Source organism: Scomber japonicus, chromosome 21 (genome assembly GCF_027409825.1).
Source record: "Scomber japonicus isolate fScoJap1 chromosome 21, fScoJap1.pri, whole genome shotgun sequence".
In the NCBI taxonomy this organism is placed as follows: Eukaryota; Metazoa; Chordata; class Actinopteri; order Scombriformes; family Scombridae; genus Scomber; species Scomber japonicus.
Genome location: NC_070598.1, coordinates 18,558,642 through 18,577,975, shown reverse-complemented (window position 1 = coordinate 18,577,975; position 19,334 = coordinate 18,558,642). Strand labels below are relative to the sequence as shown.

Sequence of the window (19,334 nt, the reverse complement as noted above, 5' to 3'; positions counted from 1 at the left end):
GTGATATCATACCAAGGCTACAAAAAGCAACATACATGGTGCCTTGGAGGCAGTAAACAAGTAACGGGCCAAATCATGGCAGGTGACAACACCTCCAAATTAATTCTTTCCCAGTGAATGACTAAAACTTGGCCCAAAGTACATGAGCAGAATTAGAACTGACAGGAAAACACAGGCGGTAACACTGCATCAAAGCAGGAATGAAGAGAATGCAAATTTTTCCAACACAAACATTACTCATTATTACATGATTGTATTGTTGTTGTCATGGAAATTCCCCTGACACGTACAGCACTACCATGAGATATTATGCTTCACATTTTGAAAACCACTGGATTCCTTTTTTTTCTTTTGCGGAGAGAAATTAGCACATTATAAACAAAGGTCATGATTAATTTCACAAATTATTACAATAATCATTTTGTATTTTTTCAAACATAATGACTGTAGTGGTTTGTCTACTTTGCTTTTATATTTACATCATGTAAACACATAATATACAGCACATAGTATTATTTCATGTATTTACGAATATATACCGCCTCTGCAAAGAAAACTGGAAACAAAGAAGATTTTGTTAACATTGAATCACTGGTATGTGAGATAACAGATGAAAAGTAAAAATGAATGAACAAGAGTTTGATGGTGGACACAGTAGAGTGTGAAACTACTTTTAGAGCTCTGACCTCCCCTTAAAGTGATCATTGCAGGATGTGTCCACTCATGTTAGAAAACAAGAACAAATCAACTTTATTCAGTACAAATTGTCCAACTTGAAGGAATAGTTCAGTAATTTTGGAAATGAACTTGTTTTATTTTCTAGCAGAGAGTTAGAGGAGAAGATGCTGCAATACTCTCTCATGTTTGTACAATAAATATGAAGCTACAGCCAGCAGCCAATTAGCTTAAATTAGCATAAAGACTGGAAACAGAGAGAAACAACTAGCTTCACTCTGTCCAAAGGTTAGAAAAACCCATCTACCAGCAACCCCTAAAGTCTTGTTGTAACTTTGAGGTTGCCAGGCAACTGACATAGGTTCCAAAAAGTCACTGCACCAAGATAAGAAATAGTCAAGCACATAATTCCCCATAAAACCAGACCGTGATGATAAAACAAACCTGATTCAACATGCTAATGAATGAGCTTTAGAGGCACTGGTAGATGGACTTTATATTTCTATAGAACCATCTTAGCTATCAGTTTCCAGTCTTGATGATGACAGTGACATCACTCTTTTCATCTATGCTTAGCAAGAATACAAATAAGCACATTTTTCATATTAACTTCTACATTCACTTTTGTCACAGGTTGAGAGAAAGGGCTTTTTCAACTGTGTGTGAAAGCTGCTAGCAGAATTGTACAAAATGTCATCGTCTTTGACCAAAAGGATTGATCCTCTCATGCATTTGCATGAAGTTAACTGAATTTTCAACTATTCTTCTGCCCTTTACCTCACGATGCGTGCTTCCTATGCAACACAAGTGCATTACTTGCTACTCATAGAAGAAGAATGGTAGCACAATTGATCTGTTAGTGGTCTGCAATTGGTGTGGTTCGCCGGTGATCTATAGTTCTCATCCTGATGTTATTGTGGAAGAAGTAGAAGAAAAGCTGAAGTCTCACGTACAAGAGGAGGATTATCAGATAATCCTGGCTTGTACAGAGAGCAACTGGTTGCTGGGCAGCAGCTCCCAGACTCCCAGTTACAAACTGCATATATTAGTCCTACCAAGTATTCACTAATCTATGATTGACTGTCTGGCTCCTCTGTGATATGATTTATCTCAAATGAAAAAGTCATAGAAATATGCAGAATTGTTTCCTACATAGTGTATATTTGTAGCCATGCTAGTGGTGTGACTCTATGGAAGGCAGTGTTGCTCTGTTGGTCCACCATTCATCCAGACCTCAACAATTTTAATGGTTGCCATTCTACAGACATTCAGGGTAGCAGATGAACCCTAATGACTTTTATGATCCCCTGACTTTTCATTTAGCGCCATTATCAGGTCAACATTTTGTTCAATACTTTGATTGATAGCTAAAAACTTAATACAAAATACTAAGCAAAATTAATGACTCAATGCCTGAACTATACTTTGTGTTTAATGCCTAATGCCTAACCCTGAAACATCATTAATTATGATGTCAACACCAATATCAGAGAAAAATCAGATCATGCTAGGTTTTGGTATTGGTATAGTATATATTGATAGCTAATAATAGAGAATATTTAAGATCATTGTCTATTGAGGTGGAAGTTTGGGCATTTTCACTTTTTTCAATGATTCAGAGACACAGATGATGATAAATCAACTTAAAACGTTTTGTATAAATAAATATACATTCTGAAGACATTCTGGTAGACTTTTGTTTAACTAAGACATCATCATATTGCTATTAGGATGCAATGCATCTAACAGACTTTTATATTTGATTGAAGAATAAATTAACACATTTTATATAATAAGAGGGCCATTGTGGACCTCATTTTATGTTGTACAATATTGCAAAGCATAATTGTCAAGCAGCATAATTACCTCAGACTTTGGGATTTTTCATTTATGGAACCCTGGTGGGACTAATACAGTATCTCCTCATTTAGGTACTTATCAAATAACCTCCATTAACAAATAGACAATATTTCCATTTTACAAATTGCGCAGTGGGATTCTTATGGAGTCAGCATAATACCCCCGCTGATGCCGCCATAACGGCTGTCATATGCAGGTTGTATTTAGTAATTTAATCTAATTGCAGTGTAATGTAACTGATACTGGGCTGGCGTGAGGGAAGTGAGTCTGCAGGGAAAGGGATGTAATTAATGAATTGATTACCGGGGCTCTGGATTGACAGGCCAAGATCCTGTAAAGTGATTGGTTGGGGCAATTGAGAAGAGGTAGGGTTGGGAGCACTGTGTGTGTGTGTGTGTGTGTGTGTGTGTGTGTGTGTATGTGTGTGTGTGTGGTTGGTTGATTGTGGACTCTACAAACAAGGAGAATGAAAATGCCTGGGGCAGGAAATTTCACTCTGGCCGTTGTTATAACTTTTCCACTGATAAGTACTAGCACACACTGTGTCCATATAGGGAGATGTCAAAGCATGAAACTAGATAACACACACTTGGAAAAGGCATCCAAATGGATCCATGCGTGAAACAGTCTTTTGGGTAAGATGAATTATGTTTGCTATATAAAATAGGCGAATAAGAAGGTGAGTAACGGGTGGAAAGTGTGTTATGACACACCAGCTTTCACAGATGTGGGTCCTTTCTCTGGGAGTGAGATATCAAAGTAGCTTGGTATTGATCCTGAGAACAATCAATATGAAGCCATTGCACCTTAGTATTTGTTGCTCAGCAGTCTGCCTTCCTCTGAAATAGGCGATCATGACACCAAAACTGATGGCTCTGTGTGCACGAGCATGTGCACGAATACAATCTGTACATTATCCGTGTGTGCATATGTTTCAGGCGACTATGGGCTGAAGTGTGTTGAAGTGGCCTCTGGATGACGTTTGTGCAGGTTCTTATGCATGTCTATGTGAGGTTGTTTTTATTGTGTGTGTGTGTGTGTGTGTGTGTGTGTGTGTGTTTGTTGCAGCAGCTGACAGGTCCAGTAATACTGACAGGACGCAGGCAGTTCCCATGAGGCTGTGCATGTTGACAGCCGCTGGCCAAGAAGAAGAACAGCTGCTGATGGGCTTCCAGTACAAAGAGCACACACTGCTTCCTCTTTATTTCTCCATCCCTCTTTAGATATTTATTCACTTTCTCACCCGCTCTCCCATTTGTTTATCACAGTTTCTTTGTTGTGTGCAGGTGCGTTTGTTTTTGACAGTTTGAGGGTTAGACTGTTAGAGTTAAGGCTAGAGTATGTCTCAAACAGCAAAGTGTTTATAGCTGAATTAATTGTTGCCTCCAGTGGTGCCAGTTGGTGGATTGTCAGTTTCAGAAACTCCTCAAAAACTAAAAGAATTGTGATTGGCTGTCTGTGTTTTGTCCTGCAAGTCAATGAAGAAGACAACATGAAGAAAGTTAAAAACAGACCTTTTTTCAGTCCCACACATCTAGCATAGCCATCTCCCCTGCAAACCTTCAACTTCACTGTGGTCACCACTGCAAACATGAATACAACCATTGCAGGGGAGTAGTCTCATATTCAGTAATGAGACATGGTGAAATAAAAGTTAGCAGGATATAACTCCAGTTATATATGTGCATTGCTCATTGTCACTCTACGACGGCACATTAGGGCCATAGATGTAAAAAACAAAATAAATACTGACCTGGAGGAGAGGGGAGGTAATAAACTCACAAATATGCGAGAAAACAACTTTAAAAAAAGGTATTTTATTCTCACTTTGCAACAGTTGAGAGACGTCACTCATTGTGCATTACGCCTGCCGTGGAAGAACTGATCAAATTGTACTTTTCAGTTAGGTTTAGCAATAAGGAGATACTTGTTATCTTAGCCCAGAATCATTATATCATCCTAAGCATCCTGACTTTGAAGAGACATTGTGTTTCTCATTAATTTGTGCAACTTTATAAAGTCAGAATATCCAAGTTGGGTTTTTTTTCACGTAAATTCATGACTTTAATCTCACAAATTGTTTTCTCTGAGATTACCCCACTCCTCCAGGTCAGTATGTATATATGTATTTCTTTTTACAATTGTGACTGTGGGGAATATAATTAAAGCAGGACACAGCCCTGGTGTCAGTACCCATGATGGGACTTTTAGAAACTGTGTGAGTACTTGGAATTGAAGCAATTAACTAAGCTCTATGTTGAGTTTGACAATAAAATATAAAAAGGCTAATAGGGCAAAGTGGGATAAAAGAATAATAAAGGGGAAGTATATTATTAGTTGAAGACAGCAAGTTTACCTCATATAGATGCACTGATGGGTTAGTGCTTTGCAGCCTTTTTTGTGCCATTGTAAAATGTTTAATATGGGAAAGACATCTTAACCTGGTTATTCCAACTCACTTTTGACACTTCCATGTTATAACTCAAACCTTCGTCAACTTACTGAAAAGCAGACGTCTCTGTGCATGAATACATGAATACAACCTCCTTGTTATTTACTTACTTTAAGGATAAAGATAAAGCTGGCCAGCCGTCACATTGGGAGCTGAGGCTTGGCTATGTCTAGGCCTGGCAGCAGTTCTACCTGAAGCTTGAGAGGAGGAGGAGGAGGAGAGGACAACATAGCCAACAGCTGCTTGTCAGTCTGTTCTGTACCAGGTACAACGCCTGCGAAACCCTCCTGCCAAATGCATACAATCACAATTTGAATTCCACTCAGTGTTTCACAGCCGAATAATCTATCCTATTATACATTGTCATTCCTGCGCTGCACTTAGTCCAGTTTTGTCAGCTGTGGGTGTCCAGCTTTGATATTTGGCTCTTTTAAGGATCACACTGCATCATTAGATAATGTTTGAGTTTATTGTGCCTCTAGTTCAACATAAATAGAATATGTCCAAAAGGGAAAACTGGAGCTTTGAATATAAAGTGAGTATTTACTACAAAGGTATGGCTCATTTTCCCTTGATGGTTGCTCTTTCCATTACTCAAGCTGAAAACATATCAGTTCATGCAGAATTATTTATTCTGCTTTACTCTCTATGTATTTTGAAAAGACTGAATTATGAACTCTGTGCAGTTTCCCAAGAGTATTGTGCATGAAAGGCAGCATCGGATACAAATTTAGAAAAAGCTTGTAAATGTGCATGCATGCACACACACCCACCTATCCGCCCACCCACCCAAACACAAACGCACACACACACAACAATATTTTCTTCTTATTTGTGCAATGCAATTATTTCATATTTCCAACATCACACTGTTCTGTCTTCTTGCTTCAAAAGGTAGTTTGAAAACAACAAACTATCTAGCATCTTGCTGTGTTTGTCTTTTCAAACCACTGCTTCTCTTTTCCTGTTTTTTGTTTTTTTTTTCCTCTTTATGAAACACGATACAGCTCCTGCTCATTTGTCCAGTATCTTTTGCCAAAGACCTCAGAAACAGAGTGGAGAAGGTCCCATAGGACTGTCTAGAAGAGAGTGGAGCTCAGCCACAAGCAGCTATGTTCTGCCTCCCATAACTTTTGGGGAAAGCTCAACTGTTAATGGCCATGCTATGTTGTGCAGCTTGTCATGAGATGGACACTATATGCGTACCATAAATGATTGAAATCTGTATTAATTATAGAGAAAGAGATACTATGGGTATTTTACAGCTTTAGTTGATGATGGATAATCCCTGAAATATAAAAAATGGCAATATAAACATGAGATGATACACTATAATGAATCTGATCATGCTTCATGTGGTGCATTAATCTTTTTTTTTGACATTGACAACCCCAAATGGCAGTGAGAGATTATGTATTTTTTAGCATATGCTGTGCGAGGTGGCAGTAATGAAGAAATTGAGGAGATTGCAGCTGCTAGTAATAAGCACAACATGAAGTCATGTGTTATTTTACATTTATTGATCTGTTTCTAAAGCAGCCTGTATGTTTAAAAGCATACACAAATGAATGAATATACCAATATGGTGTCTGTAGCTTTTCCTCTGATCTATGCTGAAAATGATCAAAAGCAATATGCTCATACTGTTACTGCACAACCAAATATTATACAGTGACGGTAATGAGAAATAAAAAGACACTTTACATGTTTATATATTACATCATGCCATCTAAAATACTCTACTTACTTTCCAAACACAATCCCATAAATCAGTGTGTAGTGTATCATTGTAGAAAGTAAACATAAAAAGAATTAGGAAAAGATAGTATAATCTATCAATAATGAAATCTACATATCAACAGTAAAACTAGAGGTGAAGGTAAATGTCATTTTAAATGAATACATTTGGATTTATTGGAGTATCACCTGAGCCTGATAGCTATAGGGAATCAAGTCATTCTCTTCATCTTTGTCTTCCTATGTCAGAGAGGCAAAACCATTTTCAACAAATATAGTTTCTATATCTAATCTAATCTTATAATAATCATTTCATTCATCATAAACAGTAACCTCAAGAACACAAACTGAGGTACAGTGTAATAAAAAACTGCTTAGATGCAATAATGCCTATATTATGCTTATATTAAACTAATACATGCTTTTATTAGAGCTTGGGCACTCCATAAGAAACTACCTGGTATAGAGAGGGAGACTTTTCTCTGTCATTACTCACTACTTTACATAGGAGGAGAATCTCACTTGTAGCTTTACTTTATCTTACATTCGGAAATTCACATTTTTAAGCAAAAAGACACTTTTCAGAGCTGACTGTCCGTATCAAACAATATCTTCAATATGTGAATGTACAAAAGAAACACCTGCAACCATTGTAAGCTGTACAAAATATTTATTTATCCATTCTTTCAATCATTTATACAATCTAGTCCCCCTTGGCGTGTTTGTGAAGTTGATGTAAACTTCTTGTATCCTTTAATTGTTTCAATAAAAGACAAATTGGACCTTATTTGAACCGCTTTCTCCCTGACCATGAATGCAACAATCTGACTTTAGCGTCACCGTTGTGTGTTTATGGGATTTGTAGTCTATTAAACATTTGGATACATCTTATCACCAGCTGCTGAAAACTACAAATCCCATATATTGCAATGAGGAAGTAGCGTGACAGGACACTCCGGAGGTTGCTGCAGCACAAAGCGAGAAGATGTCTCATGTTGTAAAGAAGAGAAAATTAGATAAAAGCCGACAGGACAGCTTGTACTTTGACAGCTACTCCGATGTGACTATTCACGAGGAAATGATAGCGGACCACGTGCGAACCAACACGTACCGCATGGCTATACAGAGGAACAGTGAGTGTATTCGGGGTAAAGTTGTGCTGGATGTCGGGGCAGGAACCGGCGTGTTGAGCATCTTCTGCGCGCAAGCCGGTGCCAGGAAAGTGTACGCGGTGGAAGCTTGCTCCATAGCCGAGCAGGCGGAGAAGATAGTGAAGCAGAACAACATGGAGGAGAAGATCCAGGTGATACGAGGTACGGTGGAGACGGTGGATCTACCGGAGAAAGTGGATGTGATAGTGAGTGAGTGGATGGGTTACGCGCTCCTGCACGAATCCATGCTCAACTCGGTGCTTTATGCGCGGGACAAGTGGCTACAGCCGGGTGGGGTCATCCTACCTAATAAAGCCGAACTTTACATAGCACCCATCTGCGACCCGGTGGTGGAGGATCGCTTACATTTCTGGTACACCGTTAAAGATCAGTACGGTGTCGATATGTCCTGCATGTCTGACTTTGCCACTAAATGCATCATGAACTCGGACATCACTGTGAACTCTGTGACCGTGGAGGACGTGCTTTCGCATCCGGCACGCTTCGCAGAGCTGGATCTGAACACAGTCACCGTAGAGGAGTTGAGGTCTGTGAAGGGCCACTTCACGTGCGAGTGTTTCGGCTCAGCAGCTGTGAACGCTTTCTGTGTTTACTTCACGGTCACTTTCCCCTGCCCGGACAAACCGGCGCTCGTGCTTTCCACATCTCCGTTTAAACCGGAGACGCATTGGAAGCAGGCCGTGCTGTATCTAGACGTTCCGGTAGATGTGGTACAAGACACGCTGGTTACTGGAGAGGTCAGCATGTATCCATCTGAGGACAGCGCCAGACATATATGCATCCATGTGGACTACACTATAGGAGAGCAGAAAAAACTGTCCAAGACTTTTTCTATCCCTGACTGGAGCTCTGAAGCCCAGACATAGTGTGGTGACTGTGAACGCACCACTGTGTGAGAGTCAGTTGATCGGGCAGCACACTGAAATGCCCACATCCTTAAACTTCATCTAATATTATCTGCCAATTAGACCTAAAGTTTCTCACTGTACAAGTGTATGGGTACAAAGAGGGGCAGTCGCTGCTATTTTTGCCGTGTGAATATTATTATCATATTTTAAAACAATAAAAATCCAATTTGAAGCCACTGTCATGCTTAGCCTTATTAGGGCCCGAGCGCTGACCAGCGCGAAGCCCTATTGTTTTTGCCATGATTATTATTCTTCTTCTTCTTCTTGCACGACGACGGCCTTTTTGCCCCCCTGAACGTGCCCCTAAACTCACCAAAGTTTGCATGCAAGCCAGACCCGGCGAAAATTTCGATATTTTATGGTTTGCACAAATGGGCGTGCCAAAATGGCTCTCTAGCGCCCCCTACAAAATCAATGAAAGCGAGCCCCTCGTGACAGATTGACATAGAGAAACGAAACTTGGTACACATGTTCATCATGTCAAGATGCACCAAAAAGTCTCTTGGACACATACCCTAACACCAACAGGAAGTCGGCCATTTTGAATCAAAATATTGATTTTAATGCAGATTGTGGCATCATATTTGAGCGAACTAGTCCTAGAGATTTCATCCCATCCACTTCAAATTCACACAGAGTCATCTTGAGACATTGGAGATGAAAAGTTATCAAAAGGTTTTTCCCCCGTCATTCCTGGTTGCCGTGGTGACGCGGCGAATTTCGATCCTTCGCCATGAAATTTCAAACCCTCATAACTTGACTCCACATGGTCTGAGCTTTCCCAAATTTAATATGCTTGTTCAGCGTCCTGATCTGAACACATGTACAGTCTCATATTTAGTGACAGTCATAGCGCCCCCTACTGGCAACAGGAAGTCACTTGCTTCATTCTTTCACTAATTACTCCCATAATCTTCATCCCATCCACTTCAAATTCACACAGGATCATCTTGAGACATTGGAGATGAAAAGTTATCAAAAGCTTTTTCCCTCGTCATTCCTGGTTGCCGTGGTGACGTGGCGAATTTCGATCCTTCGCCATGAAAATTCAAACCCTCATAACTTGACTCCACATGGTCTGAGCTTTCCCAAATTTAATATGCTTGTTCAGTGTCCCAGTCTGAACACATGTACAGTCTCATATTTAGTGACAGTCATAGCGCCACCTACTGGCAACAGGAAGTCACTTGCATCATTTGTTCATGAATTATTCCCATAATCTTAAGTATTTCCACCTGAAATTGACTCAGCTGAAACATAAGACCTTGGTGATGCTACATTCTGCAACTCGTGACCCATCATCAAATACCGTTGCCATGGCAACGCATTCAACGCCATGAAAATACGATTACAGTTTTCAGGGGCAAAGGATGCCTCCACGGTAACGAAACTCAACACACACGTCTGGAGTGGGTTCATTTAACATCCTATATACTTCAATGGAATGGGCGTGACTAAATGGCTCAATAGCGCCCCCTTGAATATTTCAAAATTGAACCTCAGCCTTCCCGATTGACGTAGAAGAATGAAACTCGGTAGGTTTATGTATCATCTCCAGACGCACAAAAACGCCATTTGGACCCATACCCTAAGTCCAACAGGAAGTCGGCCATCTTGGGAAAAATGCTATATTTTGCTGAGTTTTTTGGTCATTTCCAGGCCTCATATTTGAACGCACTAGTCCTAGGGATTCCATCCCATCCACTTCAAATTGACACAGAATCATCTTGAGACATTGGAGATGAAAAGTTATCAAAAGCTTTTTTATGACTTCTTCCTGTTGGGCGTGGCTGTGCAAACAATTTCGATGCTTCGCCATAAAGCAGGAAGTCCTTATAACTCCTACAGGCATTGTCTGATCTACACCAAATTGATCACACATGTAGAGGGTCCTGCCCTGAACACATCTATGCATCAATACTGCGTCAAATACACAGCGCCACCTACTGGACACAGGAAGTCAGCCTCATATGACAAACATTATCCGATTTACATGAAATTTACAGGATGTGTTCTCCACAGCACACACTGCAACATGACATGTAATTGGTGGGTGATCTCTAGCGCCACCTAGTGGACACATGCAATGTGACTTAGCCCCATCACACAACATTCATTACAAGCCCAGGTGCCAAGACGTCTACGTGCCCGCTGTGTCTGCCGTGTGACTGCAGCACGCACCGACATGCGAGTACGGGGCGGTGCATGGGGGCGCGAGGGCCCGTTCATCACTGCTTGCAGTTTTAATTAGGGCCCGAGCGCTGACCAGCGCGAAGCCCTATTGTTTTTGCCATGATTATTAGGGCCCGAGCGCTGACCAGCGCGAAGCCCTATTGTAATTGCCCGGATTATTATTATTCCGCTTTTTATTTTTCTCCCAAAACAACGGGCTTTTTGCCCCCCTGAACGTGCCCCGAAACTCACCAAAGTTTGCGCACAAGTCAGACCCGGCGAAAAATTTGATATTTTATGGTTTGCATAAATGGGCGTGCCAAAATGGCTCTCTAGCGCCACCTGCAAAATCAAGAACATCGATCCCCTCGCCCCAGATTGACATAGAGAAACGAAACTTGGTACACATGTTCATCATGTCAAGACGCACAAAAAAGTCTGTGGGTACCATGACGTCACTCCAACAGGAAGTCGGCCATTTTGAATCAAAGTATTGATTTTAATGCCGATTTTGGCATCATATTTGAGCGAACTACTCCTACAGTTTTCATCCCATCCACTTCAAATTCACACAGAGTCATCTTGAGACATTGGAGATGAAAAGTTATCAAAAGCTTTTTCGTCCCTCATTCCTGGTTGCCGTGGTGACGCGGCGATTTTCGATCCTTCGCCATGAAATTTCAAACCCTCATAACTTGACTCCACATGGTCTGAGCTTTCCCAAATTTAATATGCTTGTTCAGCGTCCTGGTCTGAACACATGTACAGTCTCATATTTCCTGACAGTCATAGCGCCACCTACTGGCAACAGGAAGTCACTTGCGTCATTTGTTCATTAATTACTCCCATAATCTTAAGTATTTCTACCTGAAATTAACTCAGCTGAGACATAAGACCTTGGTGATGCTACAGTCTGCAACTCATGACCCATCATCAAATACCGTTGCCATGACAACACATTCAACGCCATGAAAATACGATTACAGTTTTCAGGGGCAAAGGATGCCTCCACGGTAACGAAACTCAACACACACGTCTGGAGTGGGTTCATTAAACATCCTATATACTTCAAAGGGATGGGCGTGGCTAAATCGCTCAATAGCGCCCCCTTGAATATTTCAAAATTGAACCTCAGCCTTCCTGATTGACATAGAAGAATGAAACTCGCTAGGTTTATGTATCATCTCCAGACGCACAAAAACGCCATTTGGACCCATACCCTAAGTCCAACAGGAAGTCAGCCATCTTGGGAAAAATGCTCAATTTTGGTGCATTTTTTGGTCATTTCCAGGCATCATATTTGAACAAACTAGTCCTAGGGATTTCATCCCATCCTCTTCAAATTCACACACAATCATCTTGAGACATTGGAGATGAAAAGTTATCAAAATCTTTTTCTTCCGTCATTCCTGGTTGCCATGGTGACATGGCGAATTTCGATGTCTCGCCATGAAATTCCAAACCCTCATAACTTGACTCCACATGGTCTGAGCTTTTCCAAATTTCAGATGCTTGTTCAGTGTCCTGCTCTGAACACATGTACAGTCTCATATTTAGTGACAGTCATAGCGCCACCTACTGGCAACAGGAAGTCACTTGCTTCATTCTTTCACTCATTACTCTCATAATCTTAAGTATTTACACCTGAAATTGACTCAGCTAAGACATAACACCAGTTATCAAAAGCTTTTTTATGACTTCTTCCTGTTGGGCGTGGCTGTGCAGACAATTTCGATGCTTCGCCATTAGGCAGGAAGTCCTTATAACTCCTACAGACATTGTCCTGTCCACTCCAAATTCATCATGCATGTAGAGGGTCCCGCCCTGAACACATCTATGCATCAATACTGTGTCAAATACACAGCGCCACCTACTGGACACAGGAAGTCAGCCTCATATGACAAACATTATCCGATTTACATGAAATTTACAGGATGTGTTCTCTACATCATACACTGCAACATGACATATAATTGGTGGGTGATCTCTAGCGCCACCTAGTGGACACATGCAATGTGACTTAGCCCCATCACACAGTGTTCATTACAAGCCCCGGTGCCAAGACTTCTACGTGCCCGCTGTGTCTGCCGTGTGACTGCAGCATGCACCAACATGCACGTACCAGCATGCACTGACATACACGTACGGGGCGGTGCATGGGGGCGCGAGGGCCCGTTCATCACTGCTTGCAGTTTTAATTAGGGCCCGAGCGCTGACCAGCGCGAAGCCCTATTGTTTTTGCCATGATTATTATTAGGGCCCGAGCGCTGACCAGCGCGAAGCCCTATTGTATCTGTCAAGATTATTTTTCTTTTTCTTGCACAACGACGGCCTTTTTGCCCCCCTAAACGTGCTCGAAAAGTCACCAAAGTTTGCACGCAAGCCAGGCCCGGCGAAAATTTTGATATTTTATGGTTTGCAGAAATGGGCGTGGCAAAATGGCTCAATAGCGCCCCCTATTGAATATAAAAATGTGAGAGATTGACGTACATGAACGAAATTTGGTATATATATGTATCATGTCCAGACGCACAAAAAAGTCAGTGGGGCCCATGACGTCACTCCAACAGGAAGTCGGCCATTTTGAAAAATATGTGCGATTTTGGCGTTTTCCACTCCTCGTACTTTAACCAACTAGTCCTAGAGTTTTCATCCCATCCACTTCAAATTCACACAGAGTCATCTTGAGATATTGGGGATGAAAAGTTATCAAAAGCTTTTTCGCCCATGATTCCTGGTTGCCGTGGTGACGTGGCGAATTTCGATGCTTCGCCATCAAATTTCAAACCCTCATAACTTGACTCCACATGGTCTGAGCTTTTCCAAATTTAATATGCTTGTTCAGCGTCCTGGTCTGAACACATGTACAGTCTCATATTTAGTGACAGTCATAGCGCCACCTACTGGCAACAGGAAGTCACTTGCGTCATTTGTTCATTAATTACTCCCATAATCTTAAGTATTTCCACCTGAAATTGACTCAGCTGAGACATAAGACCTTGTTGATGCCACAATCTGCAACTCGTGACCCATCATCAAATACTGTTGCCATGACAACGCATTCAACGCCATGAAAATACGATTACAGTTTTCAGGGGCAAAAGATGCCTCCACTGTAACGAAACTCAACACACACGTCTGGAGTGGGGTCATTTACCATCCTATATACTTCAATGGGATGGGCGTGACTAAACGGCTCAATAGCGCCCCCTTGAATATTTCAAAATTGAACCTCAGCCTTCCCGATTGACATAGAAGAATGAAATTCGGTAGGTTTATGTATCATCTCCAGACGCACAAAAATGCCATTTGGACCCATACCCTAAGTCCAACAGGAAGTCGGCCATCTTGGGAAAATGCTCAATTTTGGTGAATTTTTTGGTCATTTCCAGGCATCATATTTGAACTAACTAGTCCTAGAGTTTTCATCCCATCCACTTCAAATTCACACAGAGTCATCTTGAGACATTGGAGATGAAAAGTTATCAAAAGCTTTTTTATGACTTCTTCCTGTTGGGCGTGGCTGTGCGTACAATTTCGATGCTTCGCCATGAGGCAGGAAGTCCTTATAACTCCTACAGACATTGTCCTGTCTACACCAAATTCATCACGCATGTAGAGGGTCCCGCCCTGAACACATCTATGCATCAATACTGTGTCAAATACACAGCGCCACCTACTGGACACAGGAAGTCAGCCTCATATGACAAACATTATCCGATTTATATGAAATTTACAGGATGTCTTCTCCACATCACACACTGCAACATGACATGTAATTGGTGGGTGATCTCTAGCGCCACCTAGTGGACACATGCAATGTGACTTAGCCCCATCACACTACGTTCATTACGAGCCCGGGTGCCAAGACGTCTACGTGCCCGCTGTGTCTGCCGTGTGACTGCAGCACGCACCGGCATGCGCGTACGGCGCGGTGCGTGGGGGCGCGAGGGCCCGTTCATCACTGCTTGCAGTTTTAATTAGGGCCCGAGCGCTGACCAGCGCGAAGCCCTATTGTTTTTGCCATGATTATTATTATTATTTTTTTTCTCTCCCGATGACGGCCTTTTTGCCCCCCTGAACGTGCCTTAAAAGTCACCAAAGTTTGCACGCAAGCCAGACCCGGCGAAAATTTTGATATTTTATGGTTTGCAGAAATGGGCGTGGCAAAATGGCTCTCTAGCGCCCCCTACAAAATCAATAAAAGCGAGCCCCTCGTGACAGATTGACATAGAGAAACGAAACTTGGTACACATGTTCAACATGTCAAGACGCACCAAAAAGTCTCTTGGACACATACCCTAACACCAACAGGAAGTCGGCCATTTTGAATCAAAATATTGATTTTAATGCTGAATCTGGCATCATATTTGAGCGAACTAGTCCTAGAGATTTCATCCCATCCACTTCAAATTCACACAGAGTAATCTTGAGACATTGGAGATGAAAATTTATCAAAAGCTTTTTCCCCCGTCATTCCTGGTTGCCGTGGTGACGCGGCGAATTTCGATGCTTCGCCATGAAATTTCAAACCCTCATAACTTGACTCCACATGGTCTCAGCTTTTCCAAATTTCAGATGCTTGTTCAGGGTCCTGGACTGAACACATGTACAGTCTCATATTTAGTGACAGCCATAGCGCCACCTACTGGCAACAGGAAGTCACTTGCGTCATTTGTTCATTAATTATTCCCATAATCTTAAGTATTTCCACCTGAAATTGACTTAGCTGAGACATAAGACCTTGGTGATGCTACATTCTGCAACTCATGACCCATCATCAAATACTGTTGCCATGACAACGCATTCAACGCCATGAAAATACGATTACAGTTTTCAGAGGCAAAGGATGCCTTCACGGTAACGAAACTCAACACACACGTCTGGAGTGGGGTCATTTAACATCATATATATTTCAATGGGATGGGCGTGACTAAACGGCTCAATAGCGCCCCCTTGAATATTTCAAAATTGAACCTCAGCCTTCCCGATTGACATAGAAGAATGAAATTCGGTAGGTTTATGTATCATCTCAAGACGCACAAAAATGCCATTTGGACCTATACCCTAAGTCCAACAGGAAGTCGGCCTTCTTGGGAAAAATGCTCAATTTTGGTGAAGTTTTTGGTCATTTCCAGGTCTCATAGTTGAATGAACTAGTCCTAGAGATTTCATCCCATCCACTTCAAATTCGCTCAGAAACATCTTGAGACATTGGAGATGACAAGTTATCAAAAGCTTTTTCGTCCATCATTCCTGGTTGCCGTGGTGATGTGGCGCATTTCGATGTCTCGCCATGAAATTTCAAACCCTCATAACTTGACTCCACATGCTCTGAGCTTTTCCAAATTTAATATGCTTGACCAGCGCGAAGCCCTATTGTTTTTGCCATGATTATTAGGGCCCGAGCGCTGACCAGCGCGAAGCCCTATTGTAATCGTCCAGATTATTAGGGGGCCAAGCCCGAGGGGACGAGGAAACGCGTATGCAAGCAGACGCGTTTCCTAGTACCAGCGGTGCTAGGAACCCTATTGTTTTTGTGTTGATTTTTATTATTATTATTATTTTTATTTTTCCGTTGATAAAACTGGTGCTGCAGGCTACACCGTGCAAGGGAGGGCGGCGCAATTTGGAGGGTTGGTCCAGACCCCTGCACGTACCTCAGACGCAAAAAACTACATATGTCCGCCTGCAGGGGGCGCTATAAGTAAGGACAACGCGTTTTGGCCTATAACTCTCACACCGTATGTCGCACATTCAAAAACCTTTTATCCCCATATTCCCTGAATAGAGCTGAATCACTTTGCCATTGGCCACGCCCACTTCCGCCTAGAAAATTTTTGCGCTAAATCGCAAAAACTGCAAAACCTACTTTTTCGAACTCCTCCTCGGGGTTTTGTCCGATCTGCGTGAAACTTGGCACGTACACTGCCCAGCTCAACCTGATCTTAAGTTATCAAAAGAATTTTGCTCGGCCAAGGTACGCGCAAATTATTAACAAATTAATTTCTGTAGCTAGCTATGAAAATGCTAACTGTTGGATATCTCGGTCCAACTAAATGCTATTAACACCAAATCTCAGATCCTTGGTTGGCATGTGACTGTGAGGGTATGAGCCAAGTTTTGTGAATGTTGACCACTAGGGGGCGCTACAAATCTAGGAAATTTATATCTCTTGAACGGCTTTACGGATTTCTACCAAATTCGGTAGGTATGATGCACACCCATTGCTGAGGCCATATATTGAAGGTGGTCATGACTGGTAAATGTGGGCGTGGCTTATAAGTACATAAACAACAAGCATTTATTTTAGCTGAACTTTCATGATGAGGGTTGTGAAATTTATAGGGTAGATATAGAATAGGACACAGATCTTCCACAACAAAAATAGCACATCTACACCACTAGGTGGCGCTATAACGGCTACAAACGCGTTTTTGCCTGTAACTTCCACATTTTAAATGACACATTCATATACATCATATCCATGTATTCCCTGAATAGAGCTGGATTGTCTGACATAGGCCCCGCCCACTTATGCTGCAGATTTCCTTTGCTAAGTCACCGCATATGCAAAACCTACTTTTTTGAACTCCTCCTACAGTTTAAGAGCTATCTGCATGAAACTTTGCACATATAATCTCCAGATGAGTCTGGTGAAAAGTTATCAAAAGAATTTTGGCACTCCAAAAAATGCTCTATTTATAGCCAAACAATCTTTTTTGCTAGCTTAAAAAAACACATTGTTTCATATTTTCGTCAAAGTAAATGCTTTTAACTTCAAACTTAAGTCACTTGTTCAGGAAGTCATCCAGAGGCTCTGTGCCAAATATGGTGCAAATCAATCAACAGGGGGCGTTATAAACCCACAAATATCAAGTCTCCTAAAAGATGATCGCATTCACACATAATTTGGTGAGCATGATGAGACATCACTCCAGAGGCCAGCTGCAAAATTACGTAACAATCGGTGAAAGTGGGCGGGACTTATTACGACAAATCCAAATCGCCACACATTCGGCCTTTCGCACTTCCCATTACAGTGAATACTGAGGCTCAGACATTGGCCTGTGTCCTGATGCACGCCCAGAGCCTTGTCATCCTTTTAGGCCATATTGCGTGGGCTTCGCGGGGGACGAGTCGCGGGGGGGGCGAGTCACGCAGGGAGGCTTGGCCCCCGTTCATAACTGTTCGGGACGAACAGTTCTAGTTATTATTATTTTTCTTCTCTCACAACGACGGCCTTTTTGCCCCCCTGAACGTGCCGTAAAAGTCACCAAAGTTTGCACGCAAGCCAGACCCAGCGAAAATTTCGATATTTTATGGTCTGCACAAATGGGCGTGTCAAAATGGCTCTCTAGCGCCCCCTACAAAATCAATAAAAGCGAGCCCCTCGTGACAGATTGACATAGAGAAACGAAACTTGGTACACATGTTCATCATGTCAAGACGCACCAAAAAGTCTCTTGGACACATACCCTAACACCAACAGGAAGTCGGCCATTTTGAATCAAATATTGATTTTAATGCAAATTGTGGCATCATATTTGAACGCACTACTCCTAGAGATTTCATCCCATCCACTTCAAATTCACACAGAGTCATCTTGAGACATTGGAGATGAAAAGTTATCAAAAGCTTTTTCCCACGTCGTTCCTGGTTGCCGTGGTGACGCGGCGAATTTCGATGCTTCGCCATGAAATTTCAAACTCTCATAACTTGACTCCACATGGTCTGAGCTTTTACAAATTTAATATGCTTGTTCAGCGTCCTGGTCTGAACACATGTACAGTCTCATATTTAGTGACAGACATAGCGCCACCTAGTGGCGACAGGAAGTGACTTGCTTCATTTGTTCATTAATTACTCCCATAATCTTAAGTATTTCCACCTGAAATTTACTCAGCTGAGACATAAGACCTTGGTGATACTACATTCTGCAACTCATGACCCATCATCAAATACTGTTGCCATGACAACGCATTCAACGCCATGAAAATACGATTACAGTTTTCAGAGGCAAAGGATGCCTCCACGGTAACGAAACTCAACACACACGTCTGGAGTGCGGTCATTTAACATCCTATATACTTAAATGGGATGGGCGTGACTAAATGGCTCAATAGCGCCCCCTTGAATATTTCAAAATTGAACCTCAGCCTTCCCGATTGACATAGAAGAATGAAATTCAGTAGGTTTATGTATCATCTCCAGACGCACAAAAACGCCATTTGGACCCATACCCTAAGTCCAACAGGAAGTCGGCCATCTTGGGAAAAATGCTCAATTTTGGTGAATGTTTTGGTCATTTCCACGCCTCATATTTGAACGAACTACTCCTAGAGATTTAATCCCATC

At 41.9% G+C, this 19,334-nt stretch overlaps 1 protein-coding gene across 1 annotated transcript; it reads left to right on the top strand.

Moving 5' to 3' along the window:
* Positions 1-7,696: 7,696 nt before the first annotated feature.
* prmt6 (protein arginine methyltransferase 6) lies at positions 7,697-8,851 on the top strand. Its single transcript, XM_053342475.1, has one exon. It carries the CDS (start codon positions 7,710-7,712, stop codon positions 8,760-8,762), a length of 1,053 nt encoding a protein of 350 aa, XP_053198450.1. The 5' UTR covers positions 7,697-7,709; the 3' UTR covers positions 8,763-8,851.
* The last annotated feature ends 10,483 nt before the right edge of the window (positions 8,852-19,334 follow it).

Coding starts and splice junctions, on each gene's coding strand:
- prmt6 (XM_053342475.1), top strand. CDS start 7,710: ATGTCTCATGTTGTAAAGAAGAGAAAATTAGATAAAAGCCGACAGGAC.